Source organism: Protopterus annectens, chromosome 4.part0 (genome assembly GCF_019279795.1).
Source record: "Protopterus annectens isolate FY-2018-M chromosome 4.part0, PAN1.0, whole genome shotgun sequence".
NCBI classification, from domain to species: Eukaryota; Metazoa; Chordata; order Ceratodontiformes; family Protopteridae; genus Protopterus; species Protopterus annectens.
In genome coordinates this window covers 1097319986-1097342964 of record NC_056733.1, presented here as the reverse complement: position 1 = coordinate 1097342964, position 22979 = coordinate 1097319986, and the positions used below count along the sequence as shown (strand labels likewise).

At 40.1% G+C, this 22979-nt stretch overlaps 3 protein-coding genes across 3 annotated transcripts in view; all 3 read right to left on the bottom strand.

Annotated features, from left to right (window-relative positions):
- LOC122799780 (protocadherin gamma-A4-like) overlaps positions 1-22979 on the bottom strand; it is a 639989-nt gene that overhangs the window by 126439 nt on the left and 490571 nt on the right. The gene's annotated exons all lie outside the window — the stretch shown is intronic.
- Positions 1-22979, bottom strand: part of LOC122799784 (protocadherin gamma-A4-like) — a 211714-nt gene that overhangs the window by 126439 nt on the left and 62296 nt on the right. The window lies entirely within an intron of this gene.
- Positions 5778-8685, bottom strand: LOC122799777 (protocadherin gamma-A4-like). The gene has a single exon (XM_044069070.1). The coding sequence runs from the start codon at positions 8569-8571 to the stop codon at positions 6124-6126; it is 2448 nt and encodes an 815-aa protein (XP_043925005.1). The 5' UTR covers positions 8572-8685; the 3' UTR covers positions 5778-6123.

Genomic DNA, 22979 nt, shown 5'->3' with positions numbered 1-22979 from the left:
GTCTGGTGGCTGAGTCGAGGAAGAGTTTTGAAACATTTTTATGACTTGCTTCCAGAGGTTTCTGCTTTTCTGCTTTCAAAAAACAAAGAGGTACCGGAGCTTAAATGCAGAATGGAAATGGAACCTTGCCTTTCTGACAGATGTAACAGAGCTAATCTACAGATTCAGTGTGCAACTTCAAGGAAAGGGGAAGCTCATCTTTGATATGCATTCACATGTGAAAGCATCTGAAGTAAAATTGGACCACATCATTAAACAAGTGAAAGAGGAAAACATCTGCCATCTCCCCACTACTCAAAAGCTGTTGGCTGAAAAAACAGCAGTTGCTTTCCCAAACAAAACATGTGTGGATTCACTGGAAATGTTGCAAAGGGAGTTTCAAAGGAGATTTAAAGAGCTTCATCTCCATTAACAGGACATACAGCTTTTCCAGAACCCATTTTCTGTTGACATTGAAATTGTTGATCCAGTTTACCAAATGTAACTGGCCGAACTACAGAGTTGTGACTCTCTGAAAGACACATTCAAGTCAAGCAGCCTTACTAATTTCTATGCATATCTCCCCTCTAGATCTCAGGAATCTCATGAAACATGCACTCAAAAAGGCAACCATCTTTGGCAGCACCTATGTCTGTGTACAGACGTTTTCCCTAATAAAACATCTGACATCTCCAACCAGATCCAGACTAACTGATGCACACTTGCATCACTTGTTATGACTGGCAGTGACAAACATGGAACCAGACATTAACTATCTCATCAGCCAAAAGCAGGCCCATACTTCCCATTGAAATATTCTTGGGGCTATTTTGTCTGAAGAAGTTCTTTGTGCTTTGTGTTTTTGTTTTAAAGTTTTTTCAAATTAGCAGTAGCATCACCTGCCATTCAGTACCCAGAAACACAGGTTCTTTCATGTTTTTTGCACTACAAATAAGATATGTGCAGTGTGCATGGGAATTCATTAAAGTTTTTTCAAACTATCTTGGGGCTATTTTGTCTTAAGAAGTTCTTTGTGCTTTGTGTTTTTGTTTTAAGTTTTTTCAAACTAGCAGTAGCATCACCTGCCATTCAGTACCCAGAAACACAGGCCAGCAGCATCACCTGCTATTCAGTAATCAGAAACAAAGGCCAGCAGCATCATCTGCTAGCTACCAGTACCCAGAAACATAGGCCAGCAGCATTGCCTGCCATTCAGTACCCAGAAACACAAGTTATTTCATGTTTTTTTGCACTACAAATAAGATATGTGCAGTGTGCATGGAAATTAGTTTTTTTTCAAACAATACTCCAGCCCCCAACAGTCTGAGGGACCAGTTTAAAAAGTTTGAGGACCCCTGCTTTAAATAATCAGTATAACCTATCCATTAGTTAAAACAGACTCCAAAAACAAAACTTCATTGGTTAACTAAAATGCCTATCATATTTAAAAAACTAACACTTGAAGTCACATTTTCCTTACAAAATACTATTATTTTCACAAATGAACTTTTTAAAATGAACAAGACTTTCTATATGTATACAGGAAAAACATTTTTACAAAAAAATATTTGGGGTATATTTCATTTATATACCAAAGCTCTCAACTTTAAAACTGGTAATATAGAGACATGGTCATTCAACCTCGGACTGGCACATGCATTCAAATTAAGCTGACATACTAATTCTTGACAGTGATCTTGGTGCAACTCCTGCTGATTATATGTTGACTTCAGATTTACGGTACTAATACTTCTGTCACATAAAGTTGATATAAAACAATGCACAATGTTTGGTGTTGTGCAGCCTTCACATTTAAGAGAATTATAAGCTGGTCTTATACCTACACAAATCTGAACCTTATTTGGGTCTTCTGATTTTGATGATTTGACAATGATAGTTTATGTACTATGTGCCTTTATTCTAAAAATTTCATTAATTTGCTAAGGTTTGCCATAATGGCATGGAATTCTATTTTTTTTACCACAGTATTATTGCTGGATCTAAATGTGGCCTTACTTGATGTTTTAAGTGTATGTATGCTTTCAAAAAATTCATTATATAATACCTTGATCTAGAAATTGTTTTTTACTTATATCTTCCAAACAGAAATGATCCTCTCCAAAATATGTACTTCAGTTCTTGAGATGTTTATGATTATTTAATTCATTAAAGGACTTCCTTTGCTGACAGAAGTTCTTTTGGATTGTATTTCTGTATTCATATTCATTTTTTAGCCTTATTTTGTTTTGACTGCTGCTGGTATAAATATACACTTAACATTCCTACATATTATGTTAAATGATGCCCTAGTGTCGATTAACATTTTGTATGATTTTTTTCATTATGTTTACTGTATCTCTGGTTTGTTCTACATATTTTAGTGTTAATTGTGCACACATTTGTAGTTATTACTCTCATCCTCTTCATTGTTATATTCATACTGATAGGTACTTTCATCAACTGAGTGTACTGTGCAACTTCAGACTTCCTGTGTGTTTGTCTTTGCTTACAATATCATGACCATACCTTCTTTGTTTTGTTACAGTTTATTTACTTTCAAAGACATCTGCGAAATGGATTAGTTTTATACATTTTACAAATGTTTCATTTGGCTGGGCATGCACATTCATGTGGTGATTCCTTCTATAGTGTCTGCATATTGGTATTGTCTTCTGTACTGTACTATTTGCTTACCTTTTTTTCCAGCCATATATTATGTGATTCTTCTAGCTCTTTTTCCTTGTATAATTTTAAGTGATTTGTTTTACATTTCTTGTGCTTTGCACCATAACAATTGATATTTCTAAATATCTTATACAGTCTGTCAACTTTCTAAAATGATGTTTGTTTTTTCCAACCATTTTCTATGCACTTTCCCTAATATATGTGCTTGTATTATTTGTGATTTCATTTCTGTGTGTCATTTCTGATCATTTATTGTTTTTTGCTAGCGCTAACACTCTACTGCAATATAAAATTTATACTTTCAAGTTGCTAATATTCTGCTTTTCTAATTGTAAATGTGGTAACCTATATATTGTTTTGGGGTTAAAATATTGTCCTATTTTATTTTATACATCTGTGTACTTGCCTGTATTAAACTGAATTAGCAGCAGTGTGCAGGTCTCACAGACAAACTGTACAGCTGTATATTCATATAATGACAGGTTTATTACGAGATCTCTTGTTGTCCGAACCATTTCTATTACTCTCAAAACCATCTTTTAAATTGTGACTGGTTTTAAAGATAAAACATAGTTCTGGCCCCAAAAGTTGAAATATTTCCAGATTAGTTTTCAAAATATTCCATTTCTTCCACACAATAGTTTTGACTTCATGAGCTTTTAAATTATACTCAATAACACACCCCCTCTCAAACTTCTTTTCTTAGTCTTTAATGGTTTTATGTCTAAGCCCGTTCCTAATAAAGGTTTGTATCTCATACTCCATTGGGACTTTACATACACCTTCATTTCATTTATAAGCCTATGAGAGGTATCCCCTTGCCTCAAACATACCACCAACTTTATCTAATTCCTGTAACAGATCATTATAGTGCGATATCACTCTAGTAGAAGAACTGGAATATTTTGAAAACTAATCCAGAAATATTTCAACTTCTGCAGCCTGAAACATGTTTTATCTTCAAAACCAGTCAAAATTTAAAACATGGTTTTGAGAGTAATACAAATGGTTCGGACAACAAGAGATGTCTATGGGGAGGAACTAAGAAATGTGGATTTTGTAGCCAATGTAGCTATATTTTAAATGTATGTTCCATTACCTTAAAAAACCCTGAGAGAACTAACATGAATTTTTAAAAAGGGAATTGCCAAACATGTGCAGTGGTTTATTTTGCTAAATGTTTTGCCTGCTTCGTTTTCTATGTAGGTAAAACTGAAAGGCTCCTTAGGAGGAGAATTTATGAGCATGTCTATCACATTAAAATGAAGAATAAAAACAACACACTTTTTAAGCATTCCAGAGTGTGTCATGATTTTAAGAAATGTTGTTTTGCAATTTTGGATGAAGTGATAGTGAATCCTAGAAGTGGGGATGTAAAGGGTAGGCTTAACGAGAAGAAAACATGGTGGCAAATAAAACTGCAAGCTGCATATTCACCAGGTATTAATGAATACATTTCCCTACAACCTATATTAAATAGAAGGGCAAATGGTTATTGAATTTAAAAAAAAAATTTAAATAGATCTTTTAGGAACAATATATTGCTAGACTTATGCTCCTACTTACATATTTTCCACACATTTTTATGTAGTGGCTCTTTAAGAAATGGATCAACGGTAATTAATTATGTTAAGTAATGGCTTTCACAAGGTATAAATGGATGTTTCTTGTTTTAATAATTGATTCTGATGAATTCCTGTTTCATGAGGATGAAAGCACTTAATCTTTGTAGTAGTATGTACGTTTGGTTGAATAAACTTTTATTTTATTCTAGAAAAAATGTAAACTAATACTGCTAAAACCAGACAGAAGAAGCAAAAATCCACTGTAAAATCCAGTATAAATCCAATGCTCTTTAGAGCATTGGATTTATACTGGATTTTACAGTGGAGTTTTGCTCCTTCTTTGTGGTTTTAGCAGTATTAGGAGTTTACATTTTTTCTGGACATTTGCCTTGGTGTGTTTACTCCTATACTTCATAACTGGGCCTCTCCTTCTTTTTTACTTTTATTTTATTCTGTTGGTTTCCGTGGCCATAACTTCTGAGTCATACCTATAATGACTACAAAAATCAAAAGTGAGAACCATTATCAAATCAAAACAAAGGAAGATTATTAAAAACCACAAAAAGGGTAATTTATTCCCTATCTAAAAGGCCTCCATTCAATTAGATTACAAAATGTACTTACACATGTGAAGTTAAAGACATTGGCATTTCCACTACACCAGTAAGGTTCAAATGAGCAGTTAAACACTTTCTTGCTGTCCTCATAACCTCATATTGTTATCCCTTATTTTGTATCATATTAAAAGGCATGCATCTCTCTAAGTGCTATTCTGACACTTGAGCAGCATATGCCATTTCAAATGTTTATCCCTTAACCATTAACTATAAGGTACTATCACAAGAATTGTCCTAGTTCTAATGAATATGTGAGGAGGTCTCTGTTATAAGAAGTTTGATTAGTTTCACCATGTTCTCACCTCTAAAACCTATAATGCTTTTGAGTTACTCTAAGAATGTGCTCAACAGAGTTCAGATGCTATGCCTGGTTACACTCTTCATGCAGTCTCATCACATCACAATAGACAGCCTAGGAAAGCAACATTAATTTTCTCAAGCTCTCTGAGCACTAGCAGGAGAAGAACTTAAATGATTCTTGCAGTGATGTAGGTTATATGCTGTTGCATCATGCTAAGACAGGTATTTCTTTGCTGATATCTGACTCTAATGTTAATATGCTTTTTAGGCTTTGGATGAAAGGGATTGGTGAATCAACTCATTCAAGGTATGAGCAAATGAATGAATACACATGTAAAATTGTTGCACGCAGGATATCTCTTTCAGCTTTTCCCGGTTAGGGGTCGCCACAGCGGAACTCCCGTCCGCTAATAATTGGCAGTTGATTTTTACGTGCCGAGTTGCCAGCCCTGATGCACAACCTTCAACAAAGGTACGCCCATTCACTTGTGTCTCCACGCAGAAGATGCTCTAGCTGAGAATCGAACCGGACAGCATCTTACTGTGAGGTGACAATGCTACCGCAGCACCACTACCGCGGATCATACAATGTGACTGGAAATGTAAATCTACATAACAGAACACAAACAGGTTAAGAAACTTTTTGTTTAATTTTCACCTCATCTGATTTATCTACATTTCAGAACCAAATAAATAATAGAGCTACAAGATCTGCAAAGTCATTTGTACATTCAGGATTAATGAGTGAAATATTAATTATATCTTATTTATTTGTTGATATGATGTATGCATTTTATAAAGTGATGAGAACTATTTTCTTTGGAAGATTTCTTAAGCACAAGGTACATAGAAATCATTATTTGAAGTTTGACTATTTGAGATATAGCAAAACAAATATCTGATATGAGTAATACAGATATAAATGCATCGTTACAGTAGGAAAATGACTACTTACAAAAGAGTTTTAAAGCAAAGAATCATTTGATAAAGGATCTCACCTGGGAGACAGCATTAGTTTCTGCATAAAAACTATCATCTGAATAGAGTTCTGTCCTATCTGCATCAGTAACAACTGCTTTGCTTCCCACTGTATCAAGTCCGTATGGCTTCATAAACTGAAGCTCACTTCTTCCAGAATTAGAGGTTAAACAAACCCTCTGTATGTAAGGTGGCTGGATATGTCCCATGGGCTCTCTTTCACCAAAGTCCGATGGGTGTTCATGGCTGTAATCAATAAATGTTGGCTTAAGCAACGACGACTGCCTCCATCTGTGAAATCTGATTATAAATATAATTATAATAAAGCAAAGAAACAAGACAGACACGCAAACAACAGAAATCAACAAATAAAGGGTCAGATTCGAGTCTCGGGGTTTGTTTTCTGATGGATTGAGAGCATCCAAAAGGGGCTGAGGAAAGCTGTCCGAGTCTGCAACAATTATGGTGACCGTGGCTGTGGAAGAGTGTGATGGCTGTCCATTATCTTTCACAATGACAGAAAGAGTCTGTTTCATTGGTTCCTTCATTAGAACAGGACGGGATGTCCTAATTTCACCAGTGTGATATCCTACTTTGAAAAGACTAGGATCTGTGGCTTTCAACAAATGGTAGGACAGCCAAGCATTCTGTCCGGAGTCAGCATCCACTGCTACCACCTTAGTCACAAGATAATTTGCTTCGGCCATTAAAGGCACTATCTCTATCCCCACAGAAGCTTCGTCACTGGGCGCTGGATACAGGATTTTAGGAACATTGTCATTCTCATCCAGAACGAAGACGTTGACCGTAGCGTTGGTACTAAGGGGTGGTGAACCATAGTCTTCTGCTTTAACCACTATATAAAAGTCTCTAAATGTTTCATAATCAAAAGAACGCAAAGCATAAATGTTACCGTTATCTGGATTAATGGAGACAAATGTGGAAACCAAAGATTCACCAACATAACCCGGGACAATGGAATAAGTAACCTGAGCATTTTGCTTCCAGTCAGTATCTTTAGCCTCCACTGTCAAAATTACATGCCCGGGTGGGTTATTTTCCTTTATATATGCAGTGTATATGGCCTTAGAAAACTGAGGGGGGTTGTCATTTATGTCAGAAATCTTGAGGAAGATGGTCTTTACAGATGAAAGAGGCGGTGAGCCTTTATCAACAGCCGTGATTGTAATATTGTATTCAGGGGTCTTTTCTCTGTCCAGCGACCCATTTAACTCCAATGTGTAATAATTCTTGTATAATAGTTTTAGTTTAAACGGAATATTTTCTTGTATGTGGCAGCTAGTATCACTATTGTCATTGGAATCCAAATCATCAATATTTATAAATGCAATAACAGTACCAGGAACGGCATCTTCCAAAATTTCATCAGAAACAGATGAAAATGTTATCTGAGGTGCGTTATCATTATCATCAAGAATATCAATGAGTACCTTGCTGTGGGCAGTGAACCCACCGCCATCTTTAGCCTCAACTGTAATTTCAAACCATTTTGTTTCTTCATAATCTAGAATCCCCTCCAGGCGTATTTCGCCACTAACTGGATCCAGTTTAAACATAGAACGTGTTGTCTCTGATATTTTTTTGAAAGCATATCTTACCTGTCCATAAGCTGCACCATCACGGTCTGTTGCATTTACTTTCACTAGTAACGTACCTTTCGGTGAACCTTCTTTTATGCTGGTCTTATAAACTGCTTGACTGAATGCAGGTTTGTTATCATTGACGTCCACAACGCTAATGTGTATCTGTGAGGTACCAGATCTCCTAGGGATCCCATTGTCTTTGACTGTGATTGTAAGGAAATGATCGCTCTGTTTCTCGTAATCCAAACTGTTATTTAGAACAAGCTCTATAAAGTGACCACTTTCGGTGTCCGTCACAATCAAGCTGAAATATTCATTAATGTTAAGGTCATAATCAAGCAGTGAATTTACACCAACATCGGGGTCCTCCGCCTGCTCCAAAGGAAACCGGGATCCTAGTGGTGTAAATTCACTGATACTTAATTTAATCTCATTCGATAGGAACACCGGGGGATTGTCATTGATGTCCTGAATTTCAATCTCTCCGGCAAATACTTGAAAAGGATTTTCAACAACAGCTTCAAATGCCAAAATACACGAAGGCATTTTACCACACAATTCCTCCCTGTCTACTCTCTCTGTCAGGAACAAATCTCCGGTCTCAGAATTAATATTTAAAAATCGGTTCTTTGATGATGAGGATATGCGGAGCCGACGAGCTGCCACATCTGTACGAGGTATGCCCACGTCGTTTGCAAGATGTCCAATAAAATAACCACGGTCCATTTCTTCTGGAACCGAATACCGTATGACTCCTGAGGTTAAGGACTGAAACGAATAAAATAGGAAGAAAAATAACTGGTGCCGGGCACACTTCCACCTGGGTTTGCTGACTTTACCCATTTCAGGACAACAGTAAATTTAATGACCAGCCCGAGACAAGGTTTCCTACTGCACTAATAACGAAAAATGCCCTTTTCACCCGCCTCCCCGGCTCAACAACCTACTGCAATCACTTCACACATCCTGTCCTAACTAATGTTAGCTCAAATGTTGAGGGAAATATTTCACCACACTATCAAAGAGCGACCCACTGTGTGTAAAACGAAAATTGCAACAAGCAGTTTTATGAAACATATATTGTTAGGCCATGTACTTTCTGCCACTGCAATAAGGACAACGTTTTCATGAGACATTTACATAGTGCTATATTATAACACTAGTTGCAATAAATTAATATAATTTGCACATATAACACTGCAATACAGCTATCTTCCTAGCTTGTTGGAAGGTGAATTGTAAATTGTGGCTTCTTCAATGCTATTTTTTAAAAAATTTTCAATATAACATCAACTCAGTAATCATCAGGCGTATCAATAAAATGGATAGATACCCAGATGGCCACTACAACCGAGGCTCAGACTAGACGCTTAATGCATTCTTAAATGGCATTGGACAGCCCATTCTCTGTACACCCGTGGGCCAAAATAAAGTGTCTGACTTAATTTAGCATTTTGTAGAACATAACCCATCCTTGGTACACCATATTTTACCTCAGTGCTCCTTACAATCGGTAGTAGCAGCCCCATTCTCAGTGAAGGTAGCTCAGATAAGTTTAGTATATAATTCACATGGAAAATGATGGTTTACTCCTTAACTAAAACCACCTGGTAAGAGTATGTCTTATCCTTTGTGTTTTAACAATATTCTTTACAAGTTGTTTGTAGCATTTTCCAGTGCATAGGCATAGGCAAATGCTACAATGAGCATTCATTAAGTCTATCTTCACAAGACACATAATCTGATTTTGTTAATCTTCATTCATTCCTTACTGATGGGTGGGGTTCCGTCCTCGGAACCAAGTCGGCCTTATAACAAGCGTGTGCCAGCCAAAAAACTCTTGAGCTAAGCTTTTACCCACAGTGCCCCTCTCCATGTTATCTCAGATCTTGTTTGCCACATTACGGAAAAGCCATGTCATCAGCTCTCAGCTAAGTGCTTACGTTTTTTGATATTTAAACTATTTTCTGACTAATTTTCCTACCTTTTTCATTATCATACCTTACTATAGTCTATCATTAGTTTGCCCATTATTTAATTATCTTTTTTCAACTTCCTTCTTGGTAATTCTTATGTACCATTTGTGGTACGGCCTGTTTCCCTTACCCTCTGAGGTAAAATTTTAAATACCATTGTTGGTATTCCCCCCTCCCTTCTCTCTATCTCTTTATTTTAAATACCATTGTTGGTATTCCCCGCTCCCTCCCTTCTCTTTATCTCTTTTTCTAAAAAAAAAAAAAAAAACTTTCCTCTTTTTATTGCTGTTTGTGGTTAATTTGGATATACTGTTTGTACACTATGTCAGAAAAAAAAGGAACGTCAGGTTTCAAAGTGCGACCAGAGTGGTCGCAAGATGCCAACTTGTGACTTGCATGTGTCTTGTGTATATTGCTTGAGGGTTCATCATCTTTCAGTCCAACCTACTTGTACCATTTGCCAAGGGTTCAGCTCTCGAACCCTTAATGAGAGAAAAAATAAGTTGATCTTGAAGGGCCTCCTGAAGTCGCCCTTCTCAGAGGCTATTTCTGCGTCAGACAGCTCACCACCTCCTAGAAAAGAGCACAAAAAGAGACTGCATTCAGTTCCTTCTTCACCCTCAGGTGATAAGAAACAGGAACCAAGACAAAAAGTACCAAAACTGACTTCTTCGGCTCCAGAGCCAAAATTAGCTTCTTCTACAGCACTGCCTTTGGTGCCATCTACTAAAATTGGGTTGTCAGTGCCTGTTAATGCACTGACTATGTCGACGCCACCGATATTGCCTAAATTACAAATTTCTACCTCGGTGCCATCTTTAAAGATTTTGATGTCAACACCGATCACAGCACTGACCATACCTACGACACCAAGCTTACCTACAGTGTCTGTTCCATCTGCACCTATACCTGACATTCCTCCCATATGGGTCTCCAGTCTCAAGACTGTGGTGCCGATAAACCCCTCTGCATGGACCTAATACTCCCTTTCTTGGGGCAACAGTTTAGCTCTTTCTTAGAACGTTCTAACTCCCCATTGGGGATTTCTACTAGATCGACCAGGAGCCTCTCGGAATTAGATGTGGTGCATCTTGTGGACCAGCCTCTGATGGCCAGAGGGATTGCTACACCTTCGAAAACTCCATTCCAATCTGGACTTGGGAGCCTATCTTCATGGACTCCAACTTATTCTCTTCCTTTGACCTCCATGCAGGCTTCGAAGTTCTCGGCACCAACAGCCTTTATGGTTTCCATGTCTTTGGTTCCACTGGTGGATCTCACCAAGGTTTTATAGCCGACCCTTTGGCCTTCGACTCATTCAGAGCTGGGTCTTCCCCAGGTTTGGGACTGGACTGTAGGCTCTGGGGTGCCTGGTATTGTGCCATTTTTTTCTATGGTGCTGTCTACCATGGTTTCAGGAGTCCTGATGGTACTCAGGAGGGGATAAAAACTTGTCTGGTCTCCATGGGATTGGTTCAGTAGTATCAGCTCTCTTCCATGCCATTGGGGGTCCATCCTTGGGAGTGGGTTCATCGGAGCGGGGTGTGACCCTGGTTCTGAGATTGTGTTTCTCCGTTCTGGGCTCCCATCCCTTTTTAGGCGGACCTGCTTTTCAGGGGATGCAGAGGACTTTTAGGCAAACTTTTGGCATTGGAACACCAAATATGTCCTTCCTCTGAGCCACAGCTGACACAGACAACCGCATCAGGACATTGAGCACAAGAGCCTCAGGATACCCTGCTGCAGGGTGCCCCCTCTTCAGAGTCCTCATCAGAAACTCCCGCTGAAGAGGTACCATGTAAGAGGACATGCAAGAGGAAGCACGTGGACTCCACTGAGGAGTCCTTCAATGAGGATATGGACTACAATGAAGGAGAGGGGTCCCCACAGTCACCCCTCTTGATGTCTCCTTTGGAGACATCCTGGAAATCCTGAAACAGCTGAGTGACTAGAAGTCCACCAACCCCTCCTCCAAGGAGTCTGTATTCCTGCAGGCCTTTCATGTTCAGCCCTCTACTTCCAGGGTGACCCCACCTGCAAATGAGCTGGATCAACTCATCATGCAGCACACATGAAAGAGACCTGATACTACTGAACCAATCCCATGGAAACCAGACAAGTTTTTATCCCCTCATGAGCAACATCCACACTGGTCCAAGGGTCTTCCTGTAGACACTATGGTGGTGGCAGCTGCGCTAAGATGGAGCTTGCCGAGGAAAGCCATACTATCCACTCCCCCAAATAGGGAGTCTCAGGTGGTGGACAGGTTAGGGAAGTTTGTTTTTGCATCATCAACCTTTGCTGTTAGGTCTTTGAACTACTTGGCACATTTCACTAGACTTCAGAGAGAGACTTAGTGTCCAAACTCTCTGAAACCTTAGTAGGAGCAGTCTCTGATGAGGTACATGACAAATTTGCCTTGCAGCTTGCTACCCTCGAATCCATATCCAACTCCTCCATGCATTTGATTTCCCATGCAACTGCAGGAACGGCTAGAGTGGCGGGTTCAGATGTCATGAAACTTAGTGCCTGGATGCACCTCTGTGACTTTGCAGACCCCTTTAAGTCTTCCTTTCTGAATGCTTCAGTGGAAGCTTCTTCACTTTTTAGCCCAAAAGTAAAAGACACATTGGCCAGATGTGAGAAGGACAGCAAGACCCTGTCTGCCATCGGTGTATGTTTTTCCACCACTCAACATCCCTATTTGAGGAACCAGAGGAGTGGAAAGATGTGGCACAAGAAATCTCAGGGTCTTTTCTGTGACAAATGTGGTCAGTTCACTCTCCAGGGCAAAGGGGGTAACTCTTCAGGAGGGCACCCCTACAGAGGCAGTGGGGATCTGCATAACCAGGGGTCCAGAGATTCTTTCTCTGAACAACCTTATCAGCGCTCTTGAGGAGTGGCCCGATTGCTTTCCTCTGGAAGCAGTAGGGGGACGATTTTCCCTGCACCTTTCTGCCTGGCTGGCAATAACTACAAATTCTTGGGTGCAGCAGATCATAACCAGTGGTTATCACGTCCCATTCAATTTTTACCCAAAGTCTTCAAGATGAATTCCTGATATTCCACCCAATCAAAGGGAAACAGCAGCTCATGAACTGCTTCAAAAAAGAGTCATCTAGACAGTCCCACCAGACCAGATAGGATCCGGATTCTACTCAAGATTCTTTTTAGTGCCAAAAAAGACAGGGGACGGGAGACTAATTCTAGATCTCATAATCCTGAGCAAATTTGTTAAACAGGAAAAATTCCAAATGATCTTGGTTCAGTCTATCCTCCCATTCTTGGAGAAAGATGATTGGATATGCTCAATAGATCTTCAGGATGCCACATAAAAATGTACAAGTGCTCCAGAAGATTCCTTCAATTCCAGCTAGGAGGCAATCACTTCCAATTCCTTACAATGCCCTTCAGACTCTCTACAGCCACCAGAGTCTTCACCAAGTGGATGGCAGTGCTAACAGCACAATTGAGACTTTAAGGAGTCCGGGAGTTTCCATATTTAGGCGATTGGCTCCTCACTGCCCCCACCAAGTGTCTACTGGAAATAGCTCTAAACTACACTCTCAACCTAGCAGAATCCCTGGGAATCTCAACAAACTGGGGAAAGTGCAACTTGATTCCCTCTCAAACCTTGGAATTTATAGGGGCAATTTTCAATAAACATGCTTGCCTAGGCTCTCTTCCGGACCACAGATTACACAGGATAAGATCCCAGATCTGGATGATACTCTGTCAAAACCTAGTCTCTGCTCAGGTGGTTCTTCAACTCCTGAGCTCCATGGCAGCATCAATTACCATAGTGTCCTTAGCAAGACCACACATGAGAATTCTCCAATGGCTCCTATTGACACAGTGGTATCCCTTACACTATCCATTGTCCTTTCAGATACATATAACTGAATGATGCAAACAGGATCTAATGTGATGGATGAAACCAGATGAAGAGCTATGGAGTTGCCCCTTCAGCCCACCTCAGCCCTGGGCCACAATGACCATGGACACTTCCCTGATAGGGTGGGGGGCTTTACTAATGGGAAACTGTCCAAGGCACTTGGTCCGACATAGAGGCCAATCTGCATATCAATGTCCTTGAACTGAGGGCAGTGCTTCTAGCGTTGCAAGCATTTCAATCCACCCTTCCATCAGGGACAATAGCTATACAGTCCAACAACATGTCAGTAGTCTGGTACATCAACAAACAAAGGGGAACCAAGTCCTACTCGTGTCGAGAGGCCATGAGAATTTGGCAATGGGTGATAGCTTCCAACCGCTTTCTCACAGCAACACATATTCTCAAGGTTTCCAATGTGATTACAGACAAACTGAGATGTATCCTACTGCCTCATGAGTGGTCCCTCAATCCAGTCATGGCAGTGACGATTTTCAGCAGCTGGGGTTAGCCCTGCTGCGATCTTTTTGCTTCCCTACTAAACAACAAATGCAGCAGCTACTTTGCCCTACTGCCCCCACAGGGGGAATCTCTGAGGAATGCTCTGATACACAGTTGGCCCACGGGACTTCTGTATGCCTTTCCTCCCTTCCCCTTGATTCCCCTTGTTGTAAAGAAGGCTCTTCATCTGAGAAGCAAGGTAATCCTCATTGCCCCTTGCTGGCCATGACAGATATGGTTTCCCTTCCTTTGGCCTCACCTAGTATTCCAGCCCTGGACTCTGGATCCAACTCCGGAACTGATCTCACACCTGCAAGAGTTGACACATCCCAACCTTCACAGTCTCAAGCTGACAGCTTGGTTTCTAAACTTCCGGTAACAGTTAGGCAGAGTAACCTTTCCTGTCTTGTACATAATATTCTTCTGGCTTCACATAAACCATCTACCAGGAAAATCTATCTCAACAAATGGAAGAGATTTTTTATTTGGTCCAAATAAAAGAAACTAGATCCTTGCTCAGCTCCTGTTACTTTGGTTTTAGATTCTCTCAAATCTTCTACATTCAGGAGCGGCAGCCTCCACAATTTGAGAACATTTGGCTGCAATTTCAAACTTTCAAGATGGTTTCCAATATTCAACCCTAATCTCCTGTCGCCTCTGCAAAACATTTTTAAAAGGGGTCTTGCACATCAGACCACCTTTCAAAGAACTGAATGACCCTTGGGGTTTAACTCTGCTGCTGCAATCTCTGACACAACCACCTTTTGAACCTGCGGATTCTTGTGATATGAAGTTTTTGGCATGGAAGTTACTGTTTTTAGTAGCCATAACTTCAGCTAGATGCATATCTGAGCTGCAGGCCTTATATATCAAACACCCTTGTATGATCTTTCATAGAGACAGAGTATCACTCTGGACTAACTCCTCCTTTCTTCAATAGATTATCTCAGAATTGACAATTAAGCAGATGATTGACCTTCCTGTCTTTTTTCCAAACTATTCGAATAAAGGAGAATACTGCCTTCATTTGTTGGATGTACTTTTATCTGCACAGAACAGAACCAGTACGGAAATCAGACCAGTTGTTTGTGTCTTTCTCAGGTCTGAAATTGGGGGACCCTGTTTCTAAAGTGACCTTATCTAAGTGGTTGAGAAACTGTATATCCTTAATTTACCAAAATAATAACATTCCTCTACCAAGCAAGGTCAAAGCACACTCAACCAGATCAATGGCAACCTCTGTAGCTTTTCATTCAAGGGCTTCAATGGATGATATCTGTGCAGCTGCAACCTGGTCTACTCCCCATACCTTTATTAATCATTACACATTGGACCTGGTCTCCAGGGAAAGAGCATCCTTTGGTTCGATGGTACTCAGGAACATTCTTCCATAAGGGCCTCCCAGGACATAAAGTAGCTAGGGACTCTGTCCCATCAGTAAGGAATGAATGAAGATTAACAACATCAGATAAAGAAGTTATGTTTTTACAATAATGTTCCATCTGTGTCATTTATCTTCATTCGTTCATTATGTCCCACCCACCTTCCCCCTCCAGAGGTTTTTGGAGGATCAGATTGGGTCCTAATTCTGTTTATAGGGTTTCTGCTCAGAAAAAGCCTCTGCTTTCCTACCATGGGAAAACTCAATCTGAGGTAACAGGGAGAGGGACACTATGAGTAAAAGCTTAGCTCGAGAATTTTTTGGCTGATATGAGCTTATTATAAGGCCGTCTCAATTCTAAAGATGGAACTGACACCCATTAGTAATGAATGAATGAAGATAAACAACACAGATGGAATGTTATGGTAAGAACATAACTTCTTTTTTTGCTTAGGGTTGGAAAACTATGTTTGCCATTCTACACTGGTGTGTGTGTGTGTGTGTGTGTGTGTGTGTGTGTGTGTGTGTGTGTGTGTGTGTGTGTGTGTGTGTGTGTGTGATGGGAAGATCGGTGGGAGTGTGAGTGTGAGAAACAGTTGTCTGAGATTGCTGTACCAGGATCCTTTTCTCCACTCCATAGTAATCACATTTTTGACTTAGGGATTTGCAGGAGTCCCGAGGTCTTTGTACCTCTGTGATGATACACTGTGTGGTATTTCATTCTGAGACCGGTCTTGTTGAAAAGACTTCTTTCACTGGGTTAGTCTTCTCTATGAATTTCATGTCACTGAAAGCATAGAAATCCAGTTTGCTGTAGGACGATACTAATTATAAATTAACGAAGACCTTAATCTGTCATCTTATTTGAGATTAAGGACACTTAATTGATGTTAATTTCCATAGAAAAGGATCATGACAACCTCAGATGGCCCCATATCTCTTAACTGTCCAGATTTTTACCTCATATGCTTGGTCATTTCTTCATAAATTTGTATTTTTCTAGAAAATAATTGAGGACTGAAGTCAATAAATAATGACATACATCTGAGTTTCAGATTTCATATTCTTCAGAAAATACATGCTAAAACAAAATCTGTTAGTCTAGCAACTTTCTAAGTTTATTAGAGCAGTATTTAAAATTTGTCCATATTTTGAGGCATTTGCCCCCCCATTATTGTTGCCTTTGTCCAGATTTCTTGTGCTAAGAGGTTGAGAGTTATGGGCAGTTCCCTTATTTAGAACAGAGACTTAACAGTAACTTGGGAACCATTATTGAGACTATTCTCTGAGATGTCGGATAGGGGATGACAAGTAGGGAAAGGAATATCCCAAGGAAGAAGTGGGATTTCAACTTAAGAACTAGTGATGACTGGTGAATGTGTGCATATATAGCAGGTGGGCAGTTGGGCAGGACAGTGGCTAGGAATTAAAAAGGCATACCCCACAACTACAGTGAAAAGGATGATCTCCACTCTGTACACTTCCTCTCCAACTGATCATCGGCTACTTTATGTCCTGGGAGGCCCTTATGGAAGAATGTTCCTGAGTACTATCGAACCAAAGGATGCTCTTCCCATGGAGACCAGGTCCAATGTGTAATGATTAATAAAGGTATGGGGAGTAGACCAGTTTGCAGCTGCACAGATATCATCCATTGAAGCCCTTGAATGAAAAGCTACAGAGGTTGCCATTGCAATTAGGATATCCCTACTGCAAGGATAGAGTGCAATGGTGACCTCATTCATTGAACATTAGCATGCAGTTGAGAAGTACAATTTATTCTACTGGGAAAAAAAGAAGTCATGTCTTACCATAACTTTCCATCTGTGTTGTTGATCTTCACTAATCCTTGACTGTGAGGCTCATTTCCAAGCCTTGGAACTGACTCTGCCTTTATTCCAGCTCTCACTTTCCAAAACTCTCGAGCTAGGCTCTACCCATAATGCTCCTCACCAAATTACCTCATGAGTTTGCCTATAATAGTGACAGACAAGAAGTAATAGATAACAGACCATATCTGTGTCTCTGTTATGAAGCCAGTCCTTTGGAATATTTGGTCCACCAAGAGTTCAAAAGCAGTGGGAAGGAGGGAGGGAATGTCAAGGATTAGTGAAGATCGGCAACACAGATGGAACGTTATGGTAAGACATAACTTCTTTATCTGATGCTGTCAATCTTCACGTAATCCTTGACTGTGGGACACAGCCTCTAGCTATCTGAATATTGGGAGGTCTCATGGAAAAATATTCCTGAGCACCATCAAGCTGAATGATGCATGTCCATGGGTGCCGAAACCATAGAGCACAGGAGGAGGGGAGCCCCCCCCCCACTTTTGAAGATCATCCATTCCTCTGTCCCTTTCATTTTCCGTGCCTCCTGCACATATTTCCAGCTGTTTTTTGCAAGCGGGATATTCAGGAAACTGCTGCAGAAGGTATTTATTTCAGAAGCCTGTAATGGAGTTTGCTTATTCAAACGCTGCTGCAGAAGGTATTTATTTCAGAAGTTGCTGCGTCTGGACTGAGTTAATTGCAGAGTGGAGCAGGGGAACAGAATGGAGAGTCTGTCTATCAGAGTGAGTATACTGTGTGTGCTACAGGAGTTAATTGCAGAGTGGAGCGGGGGAACGGAATGTGTTTGTAAAAATGCCCCCAGCAGGGTACATCAGGCTCAAACCCTGTACCTTGGGTACAGATAAAAAGAGCCTAAAGTCCCTAGCCACCATCACTTGTGAATTTATGCCTCACATTTTTGTTCTTTCTGGTTTGCAGGAGTGGTAAAACAAAACCTTTTATTCTAGCAATTTTCTAAGGTTATAAAATCAGTATATGAAATGTGTCCCTATTTTGGGGATGCATTCCCCCATTATTGGTTTTGTTCTGCATTTTTGTGCTAAGAGGTTGAGAGCTATGGTGAGAAGTGAGAACTGAATTCACTAAATGACATGATAGCCATTTAAGTTTGTCTTCCTGTCTTTCAAGAAACTGACGGTTTGTTTAGTGGTATGTTGCTCTGACTGTAGTGCACAGTGTTCTAAGTTCAAGACTTGGCAGTGAAATGCATGGTAGTAACAACGTTTTATGCAAGCAACTTTCCAAAATTATATTTCTAAGGTTATAAAATCAGTATTTGAAATGTGTCCCTATTTTGGGGCTGTAGTCCCCCATTATTGGCTTTGTTCTGTATTTTTGTGCTATGAGGTTGAGAGCTATGGTGAGTAGAGAGAACTGAATTCACTAAATGATATGATAGCTATTTAAGTTTGTTTTCCTGTCTTTTAAGAAACTGCTGATTTAGCTTAGTGGTATATTGCTCTAACTGTAGTGCAGTGTTCTGGGTTCAAGATGTGAAATGCATAGTGGTAACAACATTTTATGCAAGCAACTTTCCAAAATTATAAATGCAATGTTTAAAATGTGTCCCTGGTTTTTGGCCTTTTGCTCCCCCCAATTGAAAATAAGTTCAAGAAGCTGTGCAACATGCCTATGGCTTACAGTCTACTGTGATTCTGTATTTATATATTGGGTGTAGAAGTAGACTGTTATCATGGAAATGTTCTGAATAGGGCAGTTTTGTCATTATTGGTGCATGCATTTTGCTTCATTGCCTACTGGAAAAATGTTCAAACAATAAATTTAAAATGCAGTTGTGTCTGGAAGTAGACCTTTATGATGGAAATGTTCTGAATAGGGCAGTTTTTTCATTATTGGTTAATGCATTTTTGTTTCATTGCCTACTGGAAAAATGTTTAAACAATACATTTAAAATGTGCTCTAACTTAAGTCTAATAAGTGTGCTGTATTATACAAGGAATATAATTTAATACAATCAGGAAGGTGAATCAAGGAAAGCATACATGTATGCATGGCCCTAAAAATGTGTTTGAAAACAGCCCAGAAGAAGGTGTGAAAAGCTCAAAATCATGGGCAAATTTTAAGCTTTACTCTTGTTACCAAAGCAATGGATGAAGATAAAATAGTTCACACCACATTACTTTGACCTGGCCAAGTCTTTTGATGAATAATGTACACAATCACTCAGCTGCACTGATGAATAATGTAGGAGCAAACACTTACATTACCAGCTGCATTGCCAACTTGGCTCACAGGATGCAGGAGATCAAAACAGGGGAAGAGACCAGTCACCAATGGAGTCCCCCAGGGTTCGGTGCTGAGACTTTTTCTGTTTGGTATATACATCTCAAAAGTAAAGGGAAATACCAAAGAGCTTTGGCCAGCTAAGTTTGAGATGACTGCAAGCCAGGAGAAGTTATTGAATCCCCAAATGACTTAACCATCATGCAGGAAGGTTCATCCCAAATAATAACTGGTGTCAAAATCATGACAATACCCTCTGAGAACTGAACCAATTGTTTGGCATCTGGGAACTTGTGTGTACAGTGACCTAACTTTTGACCAACATGTGCCCGGAGTCATAAAAAAGCCTTTCTATATTGCGCAGCTTATAAACAAATTGATTGTGACTAGATCTAGAGATGTTGTTGTCCCCCTTTACAAAACTCTCATTATGTCAATCATTTTGTATAATCCCCACTTTGGCATGTATCTATCCAGCCCCATGCAACAATTGGAATACCTTCAGAGATGCCTTACTAAAAGGATACAAGTCCTAAACAATAGGTCTTGCATGGACCACCTCAAAGATTTATTACTATACTCAGTATCCTACAGAGTGCTTAGAGGTAACATGTCTAGCATACAAAGCATCCTCCGATATAATACAGATGGACCTACTGAACATCAGCAAGTCAAATGGCATCAGAAATACTCAGTCCAGGTATCTAAACTGAATGTTGTGGAGAGATGGATATATATCACAGAGGCTACCACTGTTTTGGAACAGACTATCCATAAAAATAAAGCAAAGCCCATCCATCCATATTCAAATGCAACTTGGATCTAAGGATGGGTAATAGAAAATGTACTCCAGGATTTCCCCTCATGCCACTAATGGATAGAGGCAGTTCCTAAATGCTGCATCTGCTACATGGCCCCCTCAAATTATCTATGGTATGATCACAGTTGTTCTCACTAGGGCTAATATAAAATTATCAGCCATGGGGATAGCTAAGACCAATCAGAAAATGTTAATTCAAGCATCAAAAGGGAACTGGCTAAGCTTAAAATGTCCTCCAAGTGAACCTATGTTGTGGTAGCAAAGAGTTATAAAACAATTACCCTTTTTAGTTCACTAGGTGTCCCTGTCACCCTCCACCCCCCCCCAGTCTTTAACAGCTTCCTGTTCCTAACAGCATGTCCTCTAGAGACCTGGTCCAGTTTGTAATGTGTAACAAAGGTATGAGAAGTAGCTGCTGCACAAATATCATCTAAGGAAGCTCTGACATGAAAAACTGCAGAAGCTGCTACACCTCTGGTTGAATGAGCTTTCACAGGGAGTGGTAGGTTAAGACTCCTTTTGTTGTAAACAAAGACAATACAGTCCTTAAGCCATTTAACCAAGGTAACCTTAGTAATGGATTTTCTAAAGAGAGTGTAGAAAAGGCAATAAATAGTTGGCTGGATTTTCTGATGTTTTCTGTTATGTGAAGGTAAAAATGTAATTGCCTGTCTATATCTAGTAAGTGTAGACACTACTCTCCCCTGTTGGAAAAATTAGGAAAAAAGACTGGAAGATGTAAGGTTTGATTGATATTTGACTCTAAAACAATCTTTGGCAAAAAGGAAGGATTTGTCCTGAGGGAGGCATTGTCCTTATAAAATACCAGATTGGGGAGTTTGCAGGGCAAGGATTGAATTTCTGATATTCACCTGGTGAAGTGATGGCTATAAAAAAAAGTTTCCAGGACAAGAACTTTAAAACACAAGTTGCTGAAGGTTCAAAGGAGGAAAAAAAAGAGTGACTGCAGTATCAAATGAAAATCCAATTGAACAGAGGGTTCTTTAAATGGCGGCCTGAGCATTAGGGTTCCTTTCACAAAGGCTTTGAGATGAACCGTTGAAAGCAATATGGAAGTTACATATCGCCGCAAGATGCACACAAATGGTAGATGCTGATAAGCCAGACTGATAAAGGCTAAAAAGTCAAAAACCTTGTCTACAAGTGCTGCATATGGGTCAGTATTACAGTCAAGAGACCATTTAGCAAATTGTATCCACTTGTTATGGTACAATTTTCTAGAAGGCCTGTGGTGGGCCAAAATGATGTGTCAGACTGGGGAAGTAAGGAAGGAATGCCTGGCAATTATGGGAACTGGACAAGCCATGCAGTGAACTTGAGATACTGAAGATTCAGAAGAACCATTCCCTCCGGGTGGGGCAATAGAGCTGAGTCTAGTATCCAGGGTTTCCATCAAGGCCAGAATGGGTCAATGAGGATTATTCTGTTCTTTGACCTGTTGGCTTTCTTTAGAAACTGACATATCAGAGGCATCAGGGGAAAGGTATACAGAAGACTGGAGGGCCAATTGTGAAGGAGAGCATCCCTGGATGACTCTCATGGGGGGAGGGGGGTATTAGGGCAAAGTAACAGCTGCTCTTCTTGTTCAAAAGGGATGCAAACAGATTGCAGCAAGGTTGGCCCCAGTGGCGGAATATCTTCCCCCCACCACTGGATTCATAGACCACTCATGAGGCATGAGGATATTGCTCAATGGATATTTTCGCGCAACTAGTTTGCAATCACTTTGGAGCTCACAGGAATGTGCATTGCCATTAGAATGTGGTTGGAGGAAATCACCCATTGCCATACTCTGAGAGCTTCTTGACAAAGAGGGTACGACCTGGTTCCCCTTTGTTTGCTGATATATGTTGATATACCAGACTGCTGACATGTTGTCTGTTTGATTTGCAATCATTCAAAAGGGGAGGGCATCTTGAAATGCCTGCAATGCTAAAAGCACCGCCCTCATCTCTAGAATGTCGATATGCAAGTTGGCCTCCATGTGGGACCAAGTGGCTTAGACTGTCTTTCCTAGATAATGCCCACTACACCCTATCTGGGATGTGCCCATGGTCACTATGGCTTGGAACTGAGGTGGGACAAAAGGACAGCCCGACAAGATTTCATTGAAATGGAGCCACCAACTCGGATCTTTTTTGCAATGATTGGGGATCAAAATCAGATGGGACATAAGTTGATTTAACAAGGACCATTGGAAAGCCAGAAGCCATTGAAGAGATTGCATGTGATATCTGGCAAGGGAACTAGAGTGATAGAGGCTGCCATTGACCCCAGAGTCTGTAGGATGAGTCTTGCTGCTACACTTTTGTTTTGAATGATCTGGTTTACTTGTGATATGATCTTTTGGAGCCTTTCTAGGAAGTGATGCAAATCCAGTGACTCTGTCTAGCATAGCTCCAATGAATTCCAGCTGTTGTAATGGTTCCAGATGGGATTTTTTTGTAGTTTATAGTGATTCCTAAGGTGGCACAAAGATGCAGGGTATAATCTCATGCCTTTATGAGTTGACACCTTGTGGGAGTGGTAAGGAGCCAGTCATCAAAATATGGAAATACTCAAA